General features: G+C 36.9%; 1 protein-coding gene across 1 annotated transcript; it reads left to right on the top strand.

Moving 5' to 3' along the window:
• The first annotated feature begins 4,927 nt into the window (after nucleotides 1-4,927).
• On the top strand, nucleotides 4,928-22,809 carry LOC134532987 (beta-glucuronidase-like). The gene is made up of 12 exons (XM_063370086.1): nucleotides 4,928-5,207; nucleotides 7,367-7,543; nucleotides 8,604-8,770; nucleotides 9,367-9,509; nucleotides 11,643-11,842; nucleotides 12,381-12,518; nucleotides 13,873-14,045; nucleotides 14,803-14,946; nucleotides 15,609-15,693; nucleotides 16,753-16,929; nucleotides 19,485-19,623; nucleotides 21,744-22,809. Exons 1-12 carry the CDS (start codon nucleotides 4,992-4,994, stop codon nucleotides 21,872-21,874), a joined length of 1,890 nt encoding a protein of 629 aa, XP_063226156.1. The 5' UTR covers nucleotides 4,928-4,991; the 3' UTR covers nucleotides 21,875-22,809.
• Nucleotides 22,810-24,579: the final 1,770 nt, after the last annotated feature.

The raw sequence follows: 24,579 nt of genomic DNA, 5'->3' as shown, positions 1-24,579 counted from the left end.
ATCCGAACCCAGTATTACTGAGAAAACTATTTTTAGTGATAAAGTTCTTTTCATGTAAATGTACAAATTTACAATTATCTGTTATTTTACATTGAATTTTTCTGTTCGATTTACAAAAAAAAAAAAATACAGTGCACAGGTGATAATATTAGTATCTGCTGTCAGACCTAATGGTTGGACCTGTGCATACTAGGACCAACTGGTGTTACGCCTATGAAAACATTGTGCATTGCATGGGAGATGAACAAAAAACCAATGATGGAGGATCACATATCAACGCCATTGCGGTTAACTGTGGTGACCACCTGGTGTTTATTGTTTATTTATTCGGGTTCATACCCCGCCTACCTGGGCACGCATATGGTGTGTAAAGCTTCAGAAGAAAACCACGTGATTTGAAGACTGCTCAAGACATCAGAGGAGTAGTGTCCGTTTGCGAAAAACTTTTAAGCGACCCGCCTAGTCAAAAGTGTATTTGTGTTACTGTAGCGGGGTGATAAGTGCGTTGCTCGCTGATGCTTCTAGTGCGGTATCGCCTCTAAGCGCAGTGCTCTGAACTTGTGCACGGTCTTCTCCTCGTGCATAAGACAACCATGACATTTGATCGGTTACCATATCACATTATATTATATAGCGAAGAAATGAAAATAAAGAAGTAATGTAAGTCCCTTGAGTGATTTCAAGTATTTGTACCAGTTGTTTTGAAGTCTCACAATTTTTCTGAAAACACGCGTTTTAGCCATTCTCACAAAAATAAATATTTAAAAACACAAAACTAAAACAGATCTATTCATTCACTCTCAGCGTATACTTAAATGCTTTTCGTAAACAGACACCTCTATGATATCTTGAACAGTCTTAAAATCACTTGGTTTTCTCTGAAGCTCTGCACACCATATCTGTGTCCGGGTAGGCGGGGCACTTAAGAGCAATTTCACTTTCCTATTCAATTTTTGTTTCTTTTTTTAGTATTCAACTTTTTTTGGACAACGAAAAATGCTGTTTTCGTGCTTTGACATGGCCGTTTTTATGTAGGCTATGCAAAATTTGCCACACAGTACTGTATGTATGATAGGTATATCCAAGTGGCCATTGCATTTAATATTCCAGTATAAATTTAAAAGATCATCGCTGAAAGTCCTACATAGTCTCGTTGCCATCAAAAAGACTGCACGGTGCCTGGCACGTAGAGACGAAGAAGAGTTCAATGCTTGAGCCAGTGTCGCCCTTAGCGCCTCCGAGCTCTTAAAGCTCGTGTACATAGCACTGGTGTCGGGAACAGATCGTAATTCCCGAAACGTTGCGGCTGTTTCGGCTTGGGAAGTGTGACGTCACGCCACAGGCCATGACTCTGGCAAAGAATTCAGTGCACAAGGCCTTCAGTTGCTAATCGTCCTTGCAAATGGCTGCATCAAGGCATGTCGAGACATCGGGCACCCCGTGTTTTCTACGGACGTGGCCTCAACTCAGAAGCCAAGTAGTACATGGTTATTGACATTATCGCCAGTCTTACCACACAGCACTCAAAGCAAATGAGACAAGCAATGAACAGATTTGAGAACAAACACCTCGAGTAGTCTTGTGGTGTGTCGGTATCTCTACTGCAAGACGGTAGACAACCCACAAAGCAGTTACGCACAGCGGGGCGCCGATTCAATTAGGCGCTCAGGTGAAACCGCTTAAAAGTTGTTCGAAATTTTCAAACTGGGTTTCTTTTTAACAATTTGGTAAATCTTATATGCAGCACTGGAATTTAATCTATATTTTATATTATTATAACCTGGCAGAAGTTGCTAAGCGTTTGAAATGGTATCTCAATTTAAACTCATTAACCAAATACTTATCACTGTCTTAACCACCATTTGTTGTGAAAACCTTCTCCAAGAATAAATACTTTGATGTGCCAACTTTCATGGTGATCGGTCAAACGGTGGCAGAGTTTATCAACGTCATACATACATAACCAACATATATATATATATATATATATATATATATATATATATATAGAGAGAGAGAGAGAGAGAGAGAGAGAGATATTACGCGCCTAACCTTTTAGCTGATTTTTTTAGACTCTAGTAACACATAGAAATAGTGAATAGTGATTTCAAGAACTATTTAGACTACGTTAATTTCGAAATTAATTTTAATTTAAATTAATTTTCTGGTGGTAAATCGTAAGGGCGACCTTGATGATCTTATTTAAACGTCCTACTAAATTCGGATAGGCGTAGTACGGGCTTGCGATTATGTGTTTGATTCCCCACTCTACACACATATTTTCAAACTTGTTGCTAACGAAATAGCTGAAATTATCTGATACTATCAGTTCCGACCCGCCGAGTACACTCCATACTTTATCTGATGACGTCTTATTCACTTGATTTTTTTTTTTCGTATCTTCCATGGCGAGTAAAAAAACAAAATTACGTAAAACCATCAAAAACTACTAATAGGCAGTTATTACCGGCAGTAGATTTCAGTAGGGGCCTAAAATCATAAGTAAAATCCCTCTCCCACGGCCTAATTATTTTTTGCACCGAATACATACCCACTTTAGAGTTGTGAGCCTGTTTAGCTATCTGACACGCCTCGCATCCCCTTACCCCTTTTTCAACCACGGTTTTCCTCCCCGGCCGAAAAAAAAGTGAAATATTATCATACGTATTGTCGATACCACCATGCGCTCCTAACACATAATCATGATAGTGTCTCAACACCGTGGGTTTTATCAATTTGGGAACGAAAATCCGACTTTTTCCATCCTTGACCAAATACAATATCCCTTTCTTATTTTCATACCACCTTTTTTCCCATCTCTACGGGATTATTCAAAATAGTTTGAACCTAATCATCATTTTTCTGCCAATCTTTAATTCTTTGAAAAGCCTCAGGATAATTTCCCAATACATTACAATATTCCGTGTCAATACTCTCTTCACCTTCTTCCTCAGTCTCACTCCGTACTTCTCCCTCCTGCTCACCACTTTCCTGACTCCTGACATCAAACTCTTGACTATCGAACATACGAGATAGAGCATCGGCGACTGCGTTATCTGTGCCTTTAACATCTTTATGTCGAACCTAAATTTTGTGAGCCGCATAATCCACTGGCCAATCTTACCAAGTTGTCGGGGGTTAGAAAAGAGCAATGTTAAAACCTGATGATTGTCGGTCCATAAGTTTAAAGGTATTAAATTCGATAAGTGTCTCAAACATTTCTACAGCAAATATACACGCTAGTGCCTCCTTCTTGTACATGCTATATTTCTGTTCACTATTACTACGCATCCTACTGGCATACATCACAGGTAGGAGACCCTTTTCCCTCTCCTGAAAGAAGAACAGCTCCTCAAGCTAAACTATTTGCAACACATTAGACAATAAATTTTGCTAAAATCGGGTAATACCAACACCGGGGTGTGCGTAATAGCTTCTTTTAGTTGATTAAATACCTTATTCTGATCATTTCCCTAAATCAATTCTACTCCTTTCCTTTTTAAATAATTCAAAGGTGCACTAATTTCGGCATAGTTTGGAATAAAGTGACTGAAGTAGCCGAACATTCCAAGGAAACGCATTATGCCCTTAACATTTTTTGGTGCCGAAAAATTCACAATTGGAGATAACAGTAGCTGGATCCATTTATAATTTTTAATTTCTTACCAAAAATTGTAAGAACTTAGTCTGGTTCTTCGTCCAACAAAAGTTTTTCCTATTTACAGTTTCCCTAGCTTCACGCAATTATCTTAACACCAAAGTGATGTGCTCTTCATGCTCTTGGAAGTTTATAGAATATATACAAATATCATCTAAAAAAAACTGATCGCGACAGCTGAGAAACACGTAATGGAGGACGTTTCACCTGTTAGTTTCAATGTGGAGCATTTCATAGAAAGGAAAAAAAACCGTAGTAGTCCCGCGATATGGGATATGAGGTGTAAGGAATTCGGCGATAAATTCAAAAAGGAGTGGAGCTTGGAGGGATGTGGCATGAAAATGCTATGTCAATTTTTATATGCCGATCCTTTTTTGATTCTTTTATTGCATGAGAGCAAGCAAAATAAAATTCTCCTGGTTCCTCGGGTTATAACATCGCTGGGAAGAGAAGTTGGTTCCACAATTTGCCTGGTGTGAAAACTGTATTCACACGGCAGTCACTAGAGTCAACAAGGAAACTTATTAGAACCAACCAAACCACCTAGCCTTAACGATCACATATTTTTGACTGCAATTGCAGGGCAGGCAAATTAAGCACTTGCTCAGCTTGCGCCGAGTGCAAGGCAAATGCAGGGATGATCCCTTACTACAGATAACAGCCGACTCCTTTTCCCAGTATTCCTAGTCTGTGTCATTGTGTGTAACCGTCTTTAATGACCTTACTTCCGACGAGACTTAACAAACAAATAATACTGAAAACAAAAAACTGCCTTGCTGCGTGTATTATGGTGTAGGGTCCGTCTTTGATTAGCATTCAATAAATTTCACCTGTACTAAAATGTGCGGCTGTTTCTTTTCAGCTCGCTGAAGCGTATTTGCTACAGTAAATATTTTAGAAAGTAACCGTTATCTTAGGTAGTATATTAATTAGTTAATCAAATATGCAATTGATACGAAACATATTTGTGCGTTGTTGGTGTCACGAACATTTGGTATTGCGATATGGCAAAAAGAAAAGAAAAATGAAATATATTTGAACTCTGCACAAAATGCTGTGTACTTTAGTTGTGTCTGATAGTTTGAAATACATTACGTTACCAACATAATAATTTATCTTATATACGTTTCTGTTTGTTTTATCGTGTATGAAAAATCGTTATTTTCAATAGGCGTTACGTGATCTTATCGCTACGTATTTCGTTGAGTAAACACTCTTTTGAAGTGCATTGTTTAATGGCGATAGCGGTACGATAATTTTTATCCGTCGCTTTATAAGAAATTATGAATTATAGGTAAAAGTCAGTTTTAAAGGCTCTGTCCGTTGTTGAAAGATGTTGCACCCGAGTATCTTCCTGCTGTTGCCCGTACTTTTCGACTCGTCGGCGTCGACGAGTGAGGACGACGTGGTCGGGGGGATACTCTACCCGCGGCCATCGGAGTCCAGGGAGGTGAGGTCTCTGGACGGCCTGTGGAACTTCCGCATCCCTCCGGACGAGGACCGCTACAAGGGCGTCGCCGAGGGGTGGTACGAGCAGGAGCTGTGGAAGGTGAGTCTTGCACGAGTTTCAGAAACTACTACATCACGCCAAGTTTGTAGGTCCAGACGAAACTCTGTGAAGTCATTGGCAGTAGTATAATAAAGTATTTCTTGCATCTGGTTCCCGGTTGAGGTGCGAGGTGCCGACCACCATGATGTTACGGTGGCCATCTCGGATGACTGCGGCCTTGATACTTCGACGACCTTTGACCTCAGTCGCCGTCTTGAATTCAGCCATCTTGAAATCGAAAACCTCTCTCACCGTACATGGCACGTTTCGTTATGGCCACCATCTTTAATTCTGATCACAAGTCCACCATTTTAGAATCTGACATCGCAACCACTTTTTTCGATTCTGACGTCATGTCCGCCATCTTGTTTCCGCCTACTGGAGGCCGCCATCTTGGATGATGTCACGACTGCCATCTTGGTTATTTTGTGCTAGAGGCTGCCTGCCATTTTGGATACTGTTATTTTGTTCCCAGAGAGTGCCATTATCGCTCTTTCTCATACACATAAGGTTGATGTTCTATTACCTACAAATGTTGCTGTGATCCTTATTGACATACTAAATTCAATTTTTTTTTTTTACAAAATACATTGAAAAATGGTAATTCGAATAATGGCAGCTCGGACATTTGGGTTGAAAAATATACGCCTTTGACCGTACGGCCATCGAGACATTTACATACAACTTCTTGCAGCTTGACAAATTCTCATTTGTTCAGCAAGGACACAGTTCTAGCACAACCCAGAATTTTTTTTGTAATTTTTTAAATATATTTTTTTCATGATCCGCTGAGCTTTATTTATCGTTTTTTTTTTTTCAACGTGAGCTCCGGATTATTCTTGTCTAAATTTTGTTGGTTTTCTCTAAGTGCTTCTGGTCATTCCTGGCGAGACTTCTGTTGAATTTCTCCATGTGCCCCTGGTTATTCCTGGCAAAGCTTCTGCTGATATTCTCAAAGTGCTTTTTGTTATTCCTGGAAAAACCATCCCTGCGTGTTTTTTTTTTGTAATGAGACACATTTTTTTATTCAGAGTTTAATTTAATTAGTTAATTTCTTTTTTCTAACCAAGTATCGATTCAATAAGTAAATTAATGAGTGGTTTTTTCGATGAATATTGGAATTCTTCCCGAATTTATAGGTCAATAAATACAAATTTCCAAGATGGCGTCCAAATTTTAAGATGGTGGTCACCTCAGTAATAATAAATTATTAATGCACTCTAGCACGTAAAAATTAAACTAACATAATGGTAGCGCACTCCAGAAGACGAAAACAAAATTGCTGACTCCAGCAGTCGAAAACAAGATGGTGGATGTGACGTCATACTAGCTGGCGATATATATCTTGGTATTAGTGGTGGGAGGTCAGTCGGTCATTGGCTTCCATGGAGGAAGGATCTATCTTTTTTTTTTACCTCACCGGGTTCGTATCAAGGACGTAAGTGCGTGTTAAAATAATATTTTACTAACATTTGATTAATTAATTTTTTATGATTTTTTTTTTCAAATTTCTAGCATAATAACTACAGATTTTCAAGATGGCAGGCACAACGAAAAGTGAAACGATCTAGAATCCAAGATGGTGTCTGTAACGAAACACGCCATGATTATGTCATACATATCCAAGATGGCGGGCGTAACGAAATTGCAACAGTGTTTTCTTTAATATTTTTATTAAATTTTGATTAATTCATTTTTTTATGAATTTAATTTTTTTTTATTAAAATCGGATAATAATTACAGATTTTCAAGATGGTGGCAGTAAACGGAAATTGCAACGGTGACATCATAATCCAAGATGGTGGTCATGGCATCCTAATTGAGAAGGTGCGGCTTAGAGCTGCTAGTCATTAAGGAATTTAAGCCGTTTTTTAGGAATGTCGAAGCTGTTGGCATTTTTAAGGACTAAAACGGGAGATTTTCAATCAAAACGGGAATTTTTCTCACGAAAACGGGCAATATATATATATATATATTTTTTTTTAAGGAATTTTGAGTTATTCTGAGTTATTTTTTTAGTCACAATCCAAGATCGCGGTCAGCACCAAGCACCGCACCATGAAACCCTGTGCCAGAAGGAACTATTCTACACAACTAACAGGTTTACCAAAAAAAAATACTTTTTTTAAGTACATATTTATCTCTGTGTGGTTTTACAGACGGGGGACGTGATATCCATGCCGGTGCCCGCCAGCTACAACGACATCCCGCCGGAGGTGCGGTACCGCCGCTTCTTCGGCCTGGCGTGGTACCAGCGCGACTTCTTCGTGCCGCGCCACTGGAGCGGTCGCCGCGTGTGGCTGCGCTTCGGCAGCGTCTTCTACGCCGCCGTCGTCGTGAGTGCTTTCCTGAATCGCTTTTGTGCACTGCACTGGCGCGTCTGTCGCTGTACGAACGCTTTTATTCTGTACATTCTCTGCAACATTATAAGGTGTGGTTCCGCTACTGTTGCTCATAGTCCTGCAAGCTTTCGTGGAGATAATAATGTTCATTTATAAAAGAAGTCATTTATATTTCTTTTTGAAATTTTCATTAAATGTAAATAAACAGTTCAGCTACCAATATACAGGTTGAGCGTAATTCGACCAATAAAATTGGCTGCAAATTCATGACGATGAATAATAAGTTACAAAAAGATATACGACTAATGATTTAAGTTGTTTCCGAAGGCTAGTTTACGCCTTTGAAGTTTAAGTTGCAGTTGAAAAACTGGTTTATTGCAAATAATAGAGAAAGTACTTAAGATAATTTTAAGCTTTTGGATAGTTTTATTGAACCAAGTTCTACAACTACCATAAAACTTGTCACTTCACTGAAATCTCTGCTGTGGTTAAGACCTGAAGATATGATCCTTATTCAAGTAGGCTGGTGTTTCTTAACCAACTAATCAGTTTTTTTTACATAAAATTACTTTCATTAAGTGAAATTTCAAATGTTTTCAATATCAATATTCATTCCATTTTTTTAATTTTATTTCAGCCCACATCCAACAGCGATGTCAATTAAACATTAATCATTAATTTTAGTAAATCATATTGAGATAAAATATTGATAGTTTACGAGAGATATCTATATTAATTTATTCGTGTCTTGAAGCATTAAAACATTTAATGGGTCTAAAATTTCCAGTTAACCTCGAAATGTCAGATTTATGGCAATATTGACCAATCAATTTCATGTACTATGATACAATATTAAACATCTAATGTCAATGCCTAATCCAAACTCTTCAGACTGAAGCCTGCACCATGTAGGCATACTTATTTATTTTTGGTGTAACATTTAAATACAAATTTTTAATATTCACATTTTGTTTTAAAAAGGGTGCGTGATAATCTGTTCACAACGGTGTAATGCATGCTAAAAGCCTATGACTGGTATTTTTGTCAAATGTAGTGGGTGAATGGACAGAAGGTAGCATCGCACAGCATCGGCCATCTTCCTTTTGCCGCCGAGGTGTCGAAGCAGCTGAAGTACGGAGAGAAAAATCTGATAGTTGTCAGCGTCAACAACACGTTAAGTCCTACAACAGTTCCTCAAGGCAAGATAAAGACAGTCCAAACGTAAGTCTGAGAACATATTTCCAATTCAGTACAATTTTATTTGCTAATTAATTCTTAACTACTTGTTAAGTTAATGTGTTTTGAGAACTTGTGATAACTTGAAGAGCAAAAATACATTTGAAAACACATTTACTCATACTTTTTATTAACTCAGAGCTGCGTTGAAATACTCAAACACAAGTATTTGTTATTTAAAAATTGCATAATCTAATTATGATTTTGTGGCAGCCATTTTAAAATAAATCATATTTCATATTTCTTAAATAAGTAAAGAGATTGAAAACTGTCTTTCCCAGAACACAACATATAAAATTTTAATCGAAAATCTTTTACCTCGGTTAAACCTAAGTTTCGTACATAAGAAATGTTTTTGGAGCGCAACAAGTAGTTGTTTTAGAAATAGACGCATTTAATGGATCAAGCACTTTATTATTATTAAATGTGAATTTTTAGTAGCAAAAAACAACAAAAAAAATAACAATTTCTAAAAATTATATTTTAATTACCTACATTAAATAGGCACTAATGTCTTCGGATGAAAGTGTTTTGTTTCTTTATAAATGACACATCATTTAAACCACTGTGGTAAATTTTAGGGACAATGGGACGAAGGAATATCTATACGTCGAGGTAGACTTTTTCCAGTACGCCGGCATCGACCGTCCTGTATTCCTTTACACCACGCCGCAAGTTTACATCGACGACATCACCGTTACTACCAACATAGAGAACACCACAGGTAAACAAATTTTTTTGTTTGGATGGGAATGAAGGATGGGTTTCACTTTCCGCCTACATCATGGTCAATGTACACAGAAAATAATTTCCTGTACTTTTACAAAATATTTATTTTGTAAACCAGTTGCCAAGAAATAATTTATAATACTACAAGACAAAAATTGTAACTGTGTAAAACACATGGCTCCGGTTTATTTTGAATAAATTAAATATATATTTTTTTATTATACTGGGTATTTCATACGAAAATTAAAGCATAATTTATTTTTAATTGATGTTACATTTAAGCATTGTTTTAACAATGTAAGAGATAATTAAATATTTTAAACTTTATTTTGTTGTATTTTACTTATTAATATGCACCGTTAATACTAGAAAGTTATTTAAGGAACGGTTAACAAAAAACGTTATCTTACCCGGGCATTTATACCCAGCTAAGGATCAAAACCAATATTGATGCGAACACTTTTTTTTTTAGTGATACAGTTGTTTTCATGTAAATGTACATATTCACATTCACATATGTATGCAATTTATTCATGAATATATCTGTTCCAGTTACAAAAAAAAATCGATACAGAGTTTTAATCATATATCTTACCAATATTAAATTATACACCATTGTACTTTTCACGTGGAAATATTTTAAGAAATCAATCGTCCTCACGCCTTGATCATTCTGTTGTATCGACCACGGCGTCACTCAAATTATTGTAACGTGACCAGTAGCAAGTAACCCTAGTATTTCTGGCCTCCACTCCCAAGTAAGTACTTACTGTTTTCCTGGAAGTGTGAGCGGAAGACCTGACATTATCATGCAGAAAATATTCTGGGCATTGTACACTGTTAGAAATAACAGTAAATTGACGGTCTTTCCAACGAAGACTTCCCCTGAAATAAATTAAGATTTCTTAGTAATTGAAAAAAAAACAAAAAAAAACCAGAATCTTCGTTGAAACCACGGCATATTTCGACTTCCGAGTTATATATTTCGTTCTTAACAAGGGTGGACCAAAGAAGAGTGTTATTTACTGTAGACGCCGCCAGTTTTTAAATGTTATGCAACTTACCAAGATTATTCTTTTGGATTTATGTTCAAAGTAAGTTATCTCAGTGTCTGTAAATTTACGAAGATAGCAGTAAATATACGAAGATCCCTGGATAATTTGTCCAGCAATCTTCGTAAATTAAAGGAGAAAATTTTAAACATTCGGCTGTGCATGAAAATCAAAGTGAAGTTTTAGGCTACTTCAAAATTAATTTTTTTTCTTTTAAATAAAATTCTGAGCCACGTTTGACTGTGGGTGAAGCCGCCGGCACTAAGCATCAGCTTATAGGAAAAACTAACAAACAAGGATACGAACGAAGATTAAACTTGGTAAGACTTAGTGAGATGTACCCAGGTATGGAAACCAGTTCATCCATTCTGATTATTTTTCCGTGGTTTCCTGAGCTCAAACCAGACATTGCCTTGTCCTTTCCCATTTATCTTGCATCTGATCAGATGTGTGGCTCCATGCACGATGCTTTTTTTTTTTTTTTTTTTTTTTTGCTAACGAGACTTCAAGACCAAGTAAGAATATAATTAGCAAAACTGATAGAAATAATTTTTTTTTCCATTTCCATAGAAAATACATTTAGTAAAATCACACTAAGTGGTAATAGTTGATTTTATTTAGTTTTTATTTATGGTATATTTAATAATACACTCCTAAAAATGGTTTCGTGTCACCTGGATTTCTGTGCAAGCATGTGTGAATTAAAAGTACACATTTTATGGCCCCAAAACACACAATTTACAATACACAGTAAAAAAATGGTCCTTTTAACAAACTAAATCCTTGGAATCTCAGTTTATCAACGATTCCATTTGTTAAACTGCAAGGCAAAGCTTTGTAAAACTGCAAATGGTTCGAAGCTCTGCCTTGCAGATTTACAAGTGATATTTTTGGCAACTGAGTTTCCAAAGACTATCCTTTTAGGTATATATAATTTTTCACAGCGTACAAACTTAACAACACATAGCTAGGAATCTAAAAATCGAATATATTATGTTTGCAAGATGACTAAATGGTGCAAATATATATAAATTTTTTAGTATTATATATTCAGGCATAGTTTTGATCTCGTCTAGGTGTGATAGACTACACTGTGACGTACGGCGGGTTGGTGGAAGGCGAAGAGACTCCTTCGGTGTCGGTCAGTTTGTACGACAGGGACGAAGAGATCGTCGCTACCTCTACGGGGGCAAAAGGACGCCTGGAAGTGCCTCATGCTAGGCTCTGGTGGCCCTACTTGATGCATTCGGATCCAGCCTACCTGTACCAGCTTCAGGTGAGTCGAGCACGTTAAAGGGAATTGATCTAAAACCGCTCGAATATAGAAGATTCTCAAATTAATAATTACTGACCGGCAGAAGTCCCGAAGCAGCTACTTCGACTATTAAATTTTTAAACTATATAATGAAATGACTCCGATAAAAGCGAAAGACTTGAAAAAATTCTAAACCCTTACTTTTAACATGATTTCCGACGGAATTACATATATTAAAATACAGCCTATCATGTTAAAATTCATTAAACAGTTAATACCATAACGTTTTCCTTTGGCTTTGTGAACTTTGCTTCCCGCCATCCGCCACAGATGGCAGCACCGTGGTTACACATTTTCATTCCATGCGACTTTCGTTCCATTCACGAGATTACTCCTGCCAAATACCGTATACCGAGAGCTAAGAAAAGGTATCATGGAGTTACCAGTACCACGGATTAACCAGAGCTTACCTACATCTTCCTCTCTTCAATGGTTGTACCACTGTTGTCTTGACACTCCCATGTGTGTTTGAGGTCTACTGTGCTGCCTCTGCTCGCAGGTGAACGTGAGCGAGCGAGAGACGGACGTCTACCATCTGCCAGTGGGGATAAGGACTGTGAGTTGGAATTCCACAACGTTCTTCATCAACGGCAAGCCGCTGTACCTCCGCGGCTTCGGTAGACACGAGGATTCGGATGTGAGCAAATTATAACGAGTCAGTTACCAGATAAAATAACTTAAGTATTGATTTTATTCTGATCTCAGTTCGTTATTTTTTTACTCTTACGATTCACTTAAACTTTATGTGATTATAAAACATTACAGACTTTCAAATGTTCAATAAGCTTATTTGGAACCCTTTAAGAGTATTTATTTGTTACTGTTTTCTCCTTTTAAAGAACCGCAGTAGTATACGAATGTATGTCTACTACTAACCGCAAATTAATTTGGTTGGTAGCCGCATTTTTACTAATATAGTTTTTAAAAATATTAACAATTACTTAACAAAAACTTGTAATAACTATATGTATTATCAGCTTATCTATTCTTGTTTAATCATTTTATCCTACATTATAAGTAAATATTATCCTGTCTTTAATCCCGTACTCATATGAAGGTGACTGATAAAATTACATGCAATCTTTATATATTTATAAATATTTTAGTCTCATTTACTACGAATGTGATAAAGTAAAAAGTTTAATACTCTTTCTGAATGATGTGCGATCAATGTTTCAGTACGCACTGAACAGTCGATGTGACTGTAAGGCTATGATTTCAAATAACTTATTGTAAATTTTGTTGAAACATAAAACGGACATTTATACAAGTTCATCTACCTTGCTTTGTGATCAAACTACTTACCTCTGTGGCGCTTATCTGCAGCTTCTTCAGCCCCACGGGCCACCGAGTGGCGACACTGAGTGGCGCCTGTGGCGACACTCAGTCGCGCGACAGAGTGGTCCGTGTGTAAAGGTGGGTTTACGATTGAAAATTAAGAACTAAGACTTAAGACTTAGTCGTGTACTTACCATATGACTCTATGTAAACTAGTGGAATGGTTTATGATTGTCGTGTGTGCATTTTGACGGGTCGTGTGCGAACCATATGATGACTTAAGACTTAACAGAAATTGTTATATTTTATATTTTTCGTTAAGACTTAAGGGAAGCGACCAATCACAACAAACCGGGACCTTTCAACCGAAAGTTTATGTCTTATTATTGGACCGAGCGAGGCAGTATTTTGGGTTAGAATTCGTATATTTGTCATTTGTAATCATCATCCATTTCGAAAAATAGATATCCCATTTGTCAATAACCTATTTCAAACCTGTTTCTCCGTTTCGAACAATGGCCGACCATGTGTTTTGTGCTGTGATTGGTTAGAATTAACGACTTCTATGTCAATCATAAACTGGAAAATGTAGTTTTGACTTAATCGTGTGCTCGATGTTAAGTTATAATTCTTAAGGAAATCAATCGTAAACCCAGCTTAAGGGCCCTTTAGGTTATTATTTATTATTACTGTTATTATTATTATTTTGTCAGATCCGGGGCAAAGGAGTGGACTTCCCTCTGATACTGCGTGACTACAACCTCATCAGATGGACGGGAGCTAACGGCTACAGAACTTCCCATTACCCATACGCGGAAGAGATAATGGACTTCTCCGACCAACAGGGGATCGTGATCATCGACGAATGCCCCATAGTCAACGCGCAGTACGTAAACGATGAAGGCCTGGGAATTTTACAGCTTAATCTGATCATGCTTAGTACAACCCTTTTCTGAACCACCATTTAGAAATCCTCAACCCATAAGATTTAATTACGGCAAACCTAATTTAAGTGGGTGATATCTTTGAACGTGAGTTCCGCGGAAAGTTTTCTGTTCTGAAATTTTTCTGGAAAAATATAACCACATACTTTTCTTTCAGGAAAATTTTCCTTTTAATCCCATTACCAACATGAATTTACACAATTGAAGATATGTTGATAAACGTTATACAATAATTTTTTTTTCTGCAGATTGGTAGTTACTGTTCAAACCAACATTTTTTTTGTTCATATCAGTTAGTAGAGGGTAGCATGGGTCCTACATATACCTCCCAAATGTTTAAGTGATTCATTAAGTGGTAAATAAAATAAAGTATGTTTTATTTGGTACGTTTATGGGAAAGTATAGCTCGGAAAAATTTCCTGTTTTGCAGAAAAAAAATTCGGGAAACTACAGGAAAATTTTTATTAAAATACTTCTTTTTTGGAAAAAAAAACCTAAATCTCTAGTGATATCCTAAATGATTTTTGCTTCTTTGATATCGCGAATTCGCTCGTGGTTTATAACATTCATGTTAGTAAACGTTTTTATAGTATTTAAATAGTATGGTCCTGCACCATTTGTGCAATGTTCCGGGTGTTGAGAGATGGCAAAGCCACGCCACGTCTGCTGACACCTCACACACCCCCGCCGCGGTTGCAGCGACTGGTCGGACGAGCTGCTGAGGAACCACAAGCGGGCGCTGACGGAGATGGTTCGTCGGGACAAGAACCGGCCGTCGGTCGTCATGTGGTCCGTGGCCAACGAGGCATCCACCACCGAGGAGCAGGCGGAGCCCTACTTCAAGTAAGCACGTGCTCTGCGAGTTGAGGAGACTGACGACGGGAGAGTGGTGGGGATCCGGAGATCAGCGGGGGGCCCCGAGCCCCCCTGGGATTGAACGTCATAGTGACGTCCAAGCTATGTTTCAAGGATAACGTCTCGATTACTGCAAAGTTCTCCGCTCATTTCCGGCATATCACCGCCTGTTAACCCCTATTATTTTTCACATACTTTGATGACGTGTTACTTACCTACTCCCAATTATTTCAATGAAATAATTTTTTTTTGAGACATCAAAAAAAATTCGCGGTGTTTGTATAACTTCATTCGATTAAAAACTATCCAGACTATCAGTGTTCTATCTTAAATACTTTAAATTATTATTTACAATTAAAAAAAGAAAATGTGGCTCATGCCCAACTTCAAGGACGTATACCAGTCTTGGCTTTAAACCAGAAGTCGTGCAGTCGTGTATACGTTTCCAACTTATTCTGTTATATTCGTTTATGTATTTTAGAATAACTCTAGCATGATGGCCACTTTTTTTTCATTTCCAACACTTTGACGGATTCGCCTTTCCCGACGCGTACATATTCGTCATTCGGTTTGTAAAATAATACTATTTAGAGCTGTAGCGAAAATGGTAATAAGCGTGAACACGTGCCCTCGTGTTCTCTTGTTTTCAGATCGGTGACAGAGCACGCCAGATCACTGGACGGCACCAGGGCGATCACGCAAGCCATCAACCAGGGTTACGACACCGACAGAGCGGTCAGTGGCTGATACAGGAATTATGGGTGGGGTGGGGAAAGGGGTAAGGAGGAACTGGGAGAAATATATATATATATATATATATATATATATATATATATATATATATACTAAAAATAAAACTGTTCATAGAATGAAATTTCGAAGGAAAAACGCTATTGGAAACGGCTACTAACATTATTAAGATCTCAATTTTTTTTTTTTTAATATTTTGTCTATTTTTCGGTTTGTTTGTATGTCTGTTTTTCCGGGATCACTCGAAAACTACTTGACTGATTTTGATAATTATTTATCAATGAGATCTTTGGCTAACTTATAAAAATTAGGCTATATATAATAAAAGAATCCCGACCCTAAAACGGTGAAAAGGCGTAACTATGGTTTTAAGACAATTTATCTCAGAATTTATCATGCTTATGAATAATATTGGGTACTAATAATAAACATACGAAAAATAACAGTTACAATTTCAACATTTTACGAAATTCAAGGTAAACTATTATTTCTATGAATCGAATCCAGCATACCAATAATTAACATACGAAAACTACCAACCGCAATTTTATCATTTATCTTTATAATCTCTTTGGCCAAGTACCTGTTCTCTATCTTTTTCGCGTCAGAAACGTTTCTCAACAATGTTCCACGAAAAACGTTGCAGTAAAATTAATTCGGCCATTGAAATTTCACTCCCATCACGCCCAAAGAAGTTTCTCTTCAAGAACTAGAGTGAAGGCAGGGGCGCAACAACAGGGGGGGGGGGCAAGGGTATTTTGCCCCCCCCCCTCCTCTGAAACCTTGAAGTGGGGGCAAACGGGGGCAAAGAAAGTGCTGTGTAATCAATTTTTAGATAATAAAACTGCTTAAATAGCACCATTTTCCACCTTGAAAAACAAATTTTCCCGGGGGAGGACCCCCGGAGCCCCCACTTCAATGGGGGGGATTGATGATTCTTTATAAAAAGGTATATTGCCCCCTTCCCTTTGGAAATTTAGTTGTTGCGCCCCTGAGTGAAGGCATGGAAGACGTGTAAGTGCGTGTCGCGTGTCGGGCCCGCAGGCGCAGTTCCTCGACGTGATATGCGTGAACGAGTACCTGGGCTTCTACAAGTACCCGGGGGTGCTGGGCGCGGTGAGGCCCGGGGTGCTCTCCCTGCTGCGCAACTGGCACGCCAAGCACCGCAAGCCGCTCATGGTGTCCGAGTACGGAGGGGACTCCATGGTTGGGCTGCACCTGGTAACAACACCTTTCACCGCCTGTCTAACCATGCCACCGTTGAGTGGTTCATTTTAGTTAATAAAATAAGACGCATACCGAAATTTCGAGTAATAACATTTTTCGGATCCATCCTTACTTTGTAAATAATATTTTACCAAAATCCAATTTATGTTATGGTATTTACAGAATCTGCTCCGCCGCAAACGTCGATTTTGCCGCTCGGAACCACATGTATCGCACACTCTTAAGCCAGCCTCGCGCCACACGCATCCAACACTGTCACCTTCCAACATGTTGTGTCAAGTAACCTTTGGAGAGTTGCGACGTCACCTGAAACGACACTAGCGCTGCCACGTTTGTTCGACAAAGTTGGATGACTTGCGTTTCCATAAAAAAAATTATACATGTATATATTTTCCTTATAGAATGGGGATACAAAATATCTTATGTATTGGATGTGATCTGCCAATCAAAACCATGCCTAGCGAAAACGGAAATGACATTGTTTCAATCACATCGAATTTTTTAAAATGGCGAATAATAAATTGGTAGTTATAAATGGTAATGAATAAATGTGAAATATCTAAAATAATTTTAGTATGAATGTCGTCGTGTGCCAAAGAAAGTGCAAAAAAGAGAAATTATATTTCCATAACTTTAAAAATTGCGCGAATAGCATAACAAGTTAAAAAAATTCCAACTAATACTGTGATACTCTTTTTTTTTAATTTCAAAATTTAGATTAAAATTGAAATGTTTTGATAGCTCAAACCAAAAATAAACTCGAATAGTGAGGCATGGTTTAAAACATTTTTTTTTGAGGTTATCTGTCCAAATATATTTTATGGAGAAAATTGGAAGGCATTTCCGTCCGATACTACTCCTCCAAATATAGTGTGAAATATATTGGAGACAAATATTTGACAGTATAACAGGGCCTTTAGCAGTTCTCATACATAATTACTGTTAGCGTGCCTGCTCTCGTGAGGTAACAGTTTATTACCATTTCAAAGCTGCGGGTATAAAAGTTTTCATATCCAAAGTCTTAACCAAAACCGTAATAGAACATGTTATATTTTTCTGCAATACCCACAAGTTGATGTCTTCAAGATTGCGGTTACACGTCTAGCAACATAAACCTGTATATATTCACATTCGTAAACATTAGTTAACATAATAAACGTATTGGTGTGCCAAATGTCAAAATACCCTGGAATATATTTGGTAGACTTAAATAGTCATACAAATATGTAATCAAAAGCTTTCAAACCCGTTAGAAAACTGGCATTGCCATGTGAAATGTAGAATATAAAATATTTAAACAAATCATTCACCGGGTCACATAATTTTTAAAATAAACAGCAGCAGTTGTCACATATTTTCAGTAGGTAATTGGTTAAATTGACAGCAACATGTTTATCATTAACCCGATATGCTTGCTTTGTTAGGCAACTGCTTTCACTGGTTTACTGTTAGCACAAAATTGTATGCCAGTTATCATTTTCAGTAGAGTGTTTCCTTGTATTATAACAGGTTACATTTCAAATTTTCACATTTTACATTACTCTTGGAAATATATTGAAGTTCTATTATCCGTAAAAATCGTTAAACCAGCATGGCCGTGACCCCGAACGTGGAAGATTTAAAGACCTTCTGCTGTTTTCACGAACTTTTATATCGGAGATAACGTGATTTGCAAATTGCTTGTTTTTGTAGAAGTTATACTTCTTTAGGCGTGTTTCGAACAAAAAATGAGATAATTTTTACGATGCGCGCGCGCCATGCAACAACACTTTCATAGGATGTAAAAAAAAAAAGGCTACATACAAATAAATATTATATATATGCTTAGTGATTTATATTGAATACTGGTTCATACAATTAAAAACATTTTTTTTTGTTAATATTAGTACTATTATAAACTTTTTCAAGCGTATTTATATAAGTGGGAATATGTTCCCGTATGTATTATTTGCATTATAAATTATTACATTATTATTTAATAAATAATTTAAAATAATACATTAGATAAAACATTAAATATATATTTATTTTCATTATTACTTAAAAAAATTATTTCGATGATTTTACTATATTTTATACACATGTTTATATTAATATTGAATACTGAATATTTATTTTTTTAAATTTGATTGAATTTATTTTTTACCGACCGTATTTTAGTATCACTGCAGTAATTTTATTATTTAATTTCTATTAATTATTTGCGTGTAAAATTAAAGTTAGTTATTTTCACGCCAAATAGGTAATAACTAGAGACCTGCAAAATTCGCGGATTCATTTCGTGACATGCTACAATTCAAATAATTATACCTTAGCGCTGCTTCTACCACTGGTTCACTGTTAATCTGGAGTAATGAGGGCCAATTCCTCGCTCAAAGAAGTGTCGAATCACAGGCTGCCCAGTCGAGACGACTCACAAGTCAGCAGCCAATGAACAGGTGGCATTTGCCCGAGTGTGTAGATTGTAGTAGAGTCTATCATTGAACCCGCGAATTTCGCAGGTCTCTAATAATAACTCACGCGCGCGCCCACTTGTTTGCCGCCCGCAGCTGCCGAGCGCCATCTGGAGCGAGGACTACCAGGCGGAGCTGCTGCGGGCGCAGTTCGCGGGCTTCGACGACGCCCGGGCCGAGGGGTTGTTCGCCGGCGAGATGATCTGGAACTTCGCCGACTTCATGACCGACCAGAGTGCGGAGCTGACGAGGGCGCTGGGGACTCGGAGGGGCCCGCCTGGTCTGGGGCGCACGCGTGTGTCGGTCTACTAGGCGCGACACGCTCGCTGGTGTCTCGCGTCTCCTCTGCTCTAGCGCGCGGTCTTCAGGTCGTGGCATAGGACTACCTTGAGATTTCAGCTTTAACCATTACATTACATGGAGCTTAAATGTAGATGAAGGCGTAATGCAAGTGTTTCGAGTGTTTTCAAGAATCATAAATACACCTTTTTTTTTTTTTAACCATTTTCACTCTTCTAAAAATCAGTTTAAAAAACGAAATACGGAAATCCGCCCGCCCTCAACGTATTCTCGAATGCCTTTTTTTTTTTAAACCAAAAACCAAATTTGTGTGGTTTCTTCTGAAGATCTGCTCACCGCATGTGTGCCCAGGTAGGCGGGTCCCTTTAAGTCGGAAACTTTAGGAACAGAAAGAAGTAATAGTAATTTAATAAAGTTTAATAATTCAAAATGGACCTAAATTTAGGCAGGGCTCACACTCAAAGATATTTTGAAGAACTTAACGTAGTGTATATTGAATGTATTATTACGAGTGTGGTCATTCCCCGAAAAAAAATTATTTCATTGCTAAACGCCAGTAACTTCACCGAGGAAACTACTTTCAGCAGCCAGTCGCCATTGCGTCAGGCATTCCACTGAATTATATGAACCCAAGATGGGGTCTTTCAGTTGCTATCCCTCCCTCATTAAAACACTTTGAGTTATGTTCTCCAGGTATGAAATCGGACCCACAGATCCATTGTTCCCTTCTAAGATAATGTTTGGTAAAGTCCCTAAACATATAATGGGGTGAATGATAAATATCCCGCAAAGCCACGGTATCACACCTAATGTTTTAGGATAAACTCAAGTGCCCAGGAAATGTACCATATTTATACTTCCATGACATGTTTAGGAGCACTGACAAGAATTACTTACAGTGATGAATGATGATCATAAATCTTACCTTTTAAGAAAACTTATGTTTTGACTATCTATTGGTTTAAGTTAATACTATATTTTCACTTTCATACAAAAAAAAAAACAGTTAATTTCATATCACTTTATCAGACTATGTGTATATATAATACATAGACTTTTCGTGATAAAACCGAAGAATGTATTCGGTGGCATTAGGAATAAAAATCAAAAGAAACCACCACACTGATTAGGAAAAAAGGGGGGGGGGGAATTTTTTGACAAACTCAAAAGGGAAAGTAATCTAGAGAATAGTGAAAGTGTAAGCTATTAACATTATCACAGCATACCACGATTCCCAATGTCAATCTGGCAACACAGTATAAGTGCCATAGCATGTTTCCCTGAAATTGAGTAAATGCTGACATAAATTTTAGTGTTTATTTACTTAGAGTTTAATTGTCTCTATATGTTATGATCTGCTAATTCTCTCAATACGGTCTAAATATTTTTTAATTTAAATATTCAGATAGGCAGATAATCAGATAATTTGATGCTATAACAACCAAGTGAAAATAGTTTTAGGTTAATTGATTATAAGCCAAAGTGTTTCACCCAGTTAAGATAGTTAAAAGTATAGTGTTACGGCCGTCGACTTACTCTTATCGGTGTCGACCGTAAAGGGAATATGTACATGAAAAGTTGATAATGAAATGAATCGTGAAGGATGATGGGGAAAGGCAATGGAAGTGAATCTACCGGGATCGTCTGACTAGTTATTAAAAAAAAAATCTTTCACTGGTATCTTACAGTATTTTAGGCCGTTACAATAGTATTAAAACAAGCAATGAAATTAATTCAAATTAATGCGTATAACATAAATGACAACAAATCTTACACGTATCAAATTATTCGTCGATTATAGCAAAAATATTTGGTGTTCATGCAATTTCAATTTTTTTCAGAGGGTATTTTTTGTTTTCATGATTTTTTAAATATGATTAAAACCAAAATATAAACTCAATTTTGGAAATTGTATGTAAAGATTAGATCATGCCATCTGCCTGACAAAAAAAAAAAAAGCCTTTTCTTTACCAGTCAAAACTCATTTAATACAAAACATAATTATGTGTCATCAGAAAAAAAAAAACCATATTTTGTTTTGCTTAAATGTTTCAGGAGTGAAGAGAATAGACGGAAACAGGAAAGGTGTTTTTTCAAGAAACCGACAACCCAAGCAAGCGGCATTTACTTTGAGGAAGCGTTATCTCTCCCTGGCCAAGAATGATACTAGTGGAAATTTCATCTAGTATAATTATTGCTCAATTAAAAAAAATAGAATGCTAGTTTTTTTAAGTAGTGGCAATTACATAACATTATATATTTTTATGAAATTTTTTTTTTTCTTAGTGTGGTCTTTCAGGTTAGGTAAAGGTACGGTCTTACCTGGCACAATCAAGGTGACGGGACCTCCAAGATTAAATTAGTTTCCAAACCACGTGGTGCCGGTTAGACGCTCATAAATTCGTCATACTGAAGGCAAGGATCGAACCCACGACCCTCGACGCGTGAGAATGACGTGACCAGCGTTTTTTCCTGGTTTTATTTGAGAGTTTGATGGCCACTCCTTTTGAAAGACGTACACGGTATTTTTTTTTTTTTTTGCTGTAATTTGTAACCTATATTTTCGGACGTGAAATATCAGACTACTGCATATTTTTTTGTTGACTGCTTGACGTACAAAAATAACATATTGCCATATTTCGCTGATTGTTGTATTCTTTCACTGATTTTAATTATTATTGTTTTCCCGCCAAAATGACATTTGGTGTACATGAACGATGTATTTATCTACGATCCTTTAAAAAATTGTCAATTTCGTCGTGTGTAGTAGCCAAAACATGACGTGAATTACTTTGTAAAAACTTCACTGGTTGCGAATGGGAAACCACCGTGCTGACTCTTCTGTAAATGAGTGGGAGATATGTCATATTCTGGATGAAGAATATTCGTGCGCACAATCGCGGATTCGACGTGCTAGTTCCAGTTTTGTTAGGAGGGAAAGTCTCGTCCAGTTCAGTGAACCTTAACCAAATATTTACACGCAGAAAAAATTTAACCATGTTAATATAAACATAAATGTACTGAATAATATTCAAGACCAGGGTTACAGTTATGTTATGAATGAAGGGTGAATTTAATAAACAAATAATCAAAATAAATGTTTATAAATTTCTTGCAGAAACGTTTTAAATTGCCCCTACCTCTCTTCCGTAAATTCCAGGGTTTTTTCCCCAGAGATTTTGTGTTCCTATATTGGGTTATGCTGCCAACTGACGCCTAGTAGCAGACTACTCGCAGTATACGCAAGAGTGGTCCAGCTGCATAATTCATCAGGCGGAGAGTTGCAAGTAATTCCACTTCAGTGGGTCGACGACAGGAAATGTATACACTGGTAAACGCTTAAGAGGAATGGAAAGGTACAATATTTTGGGAATCCTGGAATCGAAGATCAAGGATAAAATCTGAACTACTCATCATATTTCTTTGCGGTTTGTTTTGCCAACTAGATAATTTAATTACAGAGGGTTGTGTGTACAGCAGTGGCCACAATAATGCATAGTTTTTTAGAAGAAAAAAAATTAAATAACTTTATGCAGAAATAAGGGGTATTAGCCACAAAATTAAAAATTATACCTAAATGTAATTTTTATATTGTGTAATATAATATTATCTAGAACTCTATTATAATCAAAGTGAAAAAAACACTTGATCGCTGAATTTTAAAGGAATTTTAACCAATTAAAACCTGCCATGCAACATTTAGGTAAGGAAGGACACGCTTGTTGAGCAATTACGTAAAATTCTGTATTATAGAGCTCTAGATAATATTGTATTACACCATTCAAAAATTATATTTTGGTATAATTTATAATTTGTGGCTAATACCCCTTATTTCTGCATAAAGTTATTTAATTTTTTTTCTAAAAAACTATGCATTATTGTGGCCACTGCTGTACACACAACCCTCTGTAATTAAATTATCTAGTTGGCAAAACAAACCGCAAAGAAATATGATGAGTAGTTCAGATTTTATCTTTGATATTCGATTCCAGCATTCCCAAGATATTTTACCTTTCCATTCCCCTTAACTGAATGTTGTACTACCTCACGAGACTAAACACATGAACGTAGTGACACGCATTCGTCGAATGATGCAAAACTGTTGAACTGTAAAAAAATATATATAAATGTTGCTGGAAAACTGTGTCCGTTATCAGTCTGTTTGTGCCCGATGACGGGTACATACATACATCATACTGTGTTCATCTGTACTGTCATCGTGTTATCAGGATAATTGTTTGATTTTTATCACTGAGTTAGCATGTGCGTAGCTGTATTGTTTGCGTGCTGTCCAGATTATTGGTTTTGTACCATCGTTGGGTTTCTCTAATTGTGGCTGTGTCGTCAGAGGTTGTTGTTCGTCTTATTTACTGTTCTTGTTGCAACTGCCTCGTCGTTGTCAGCCTGCTGTGTTTGTCTGTGCTGTGATATTGTTTCGAAGATTTCCTTCCACAAAATTCACTGTGCTGTCTAGAAAATCAACATTTGACATCGGCTGATTGTTGCTAGTTTTCTGAGTGCTTGTGTATTTGTCTTTATTTGTCTGTGCTTTGGGTTTTCTCTTTGACGCACAGTGCAAACTAGGAATGGAATTTAACCAAAATAATGATTTAAATCATTCTTCCCGATTGAAAAATTCATTTTAAGAACACGCTAAATAGTATTATAACGTTTAAATATAAATAAACTAAAACCAATTTTAGAAGCCACCAATTATAAATATAGACCTTTTTATTGTACAGTAAGTCACAGAATAATTTTTTTAACTTGTGTACTAAAGCGTGAACTCATGCATTATTTTTCCGCTTACAAAGAGTAATTTAATTTTTTCCGAAGGTTAGTTAGTTTAAAAAATCGATCGATCAAGCGTGATTGGACGAGCTATTTAAGC

This window comes from Bacillus rossius, chromosome 6 (genome assembly GCF_032445375.1).
Source record: "Bacillus rossius redtenbacheri isolate Brsri chromosome 6, Brsri_v3, whole genome shotgun sequence".
Taxonomy (NCBI): domain Eukaryota; kingdom Metazoa; phylum Arthropoda; class Insecta; order Phasmatodea; family Bacillidae; genus Bacillus; species Bacillus rossius.
This window is presented reverse-complemented; position numbering and strand designations above follow the sequence as displayed.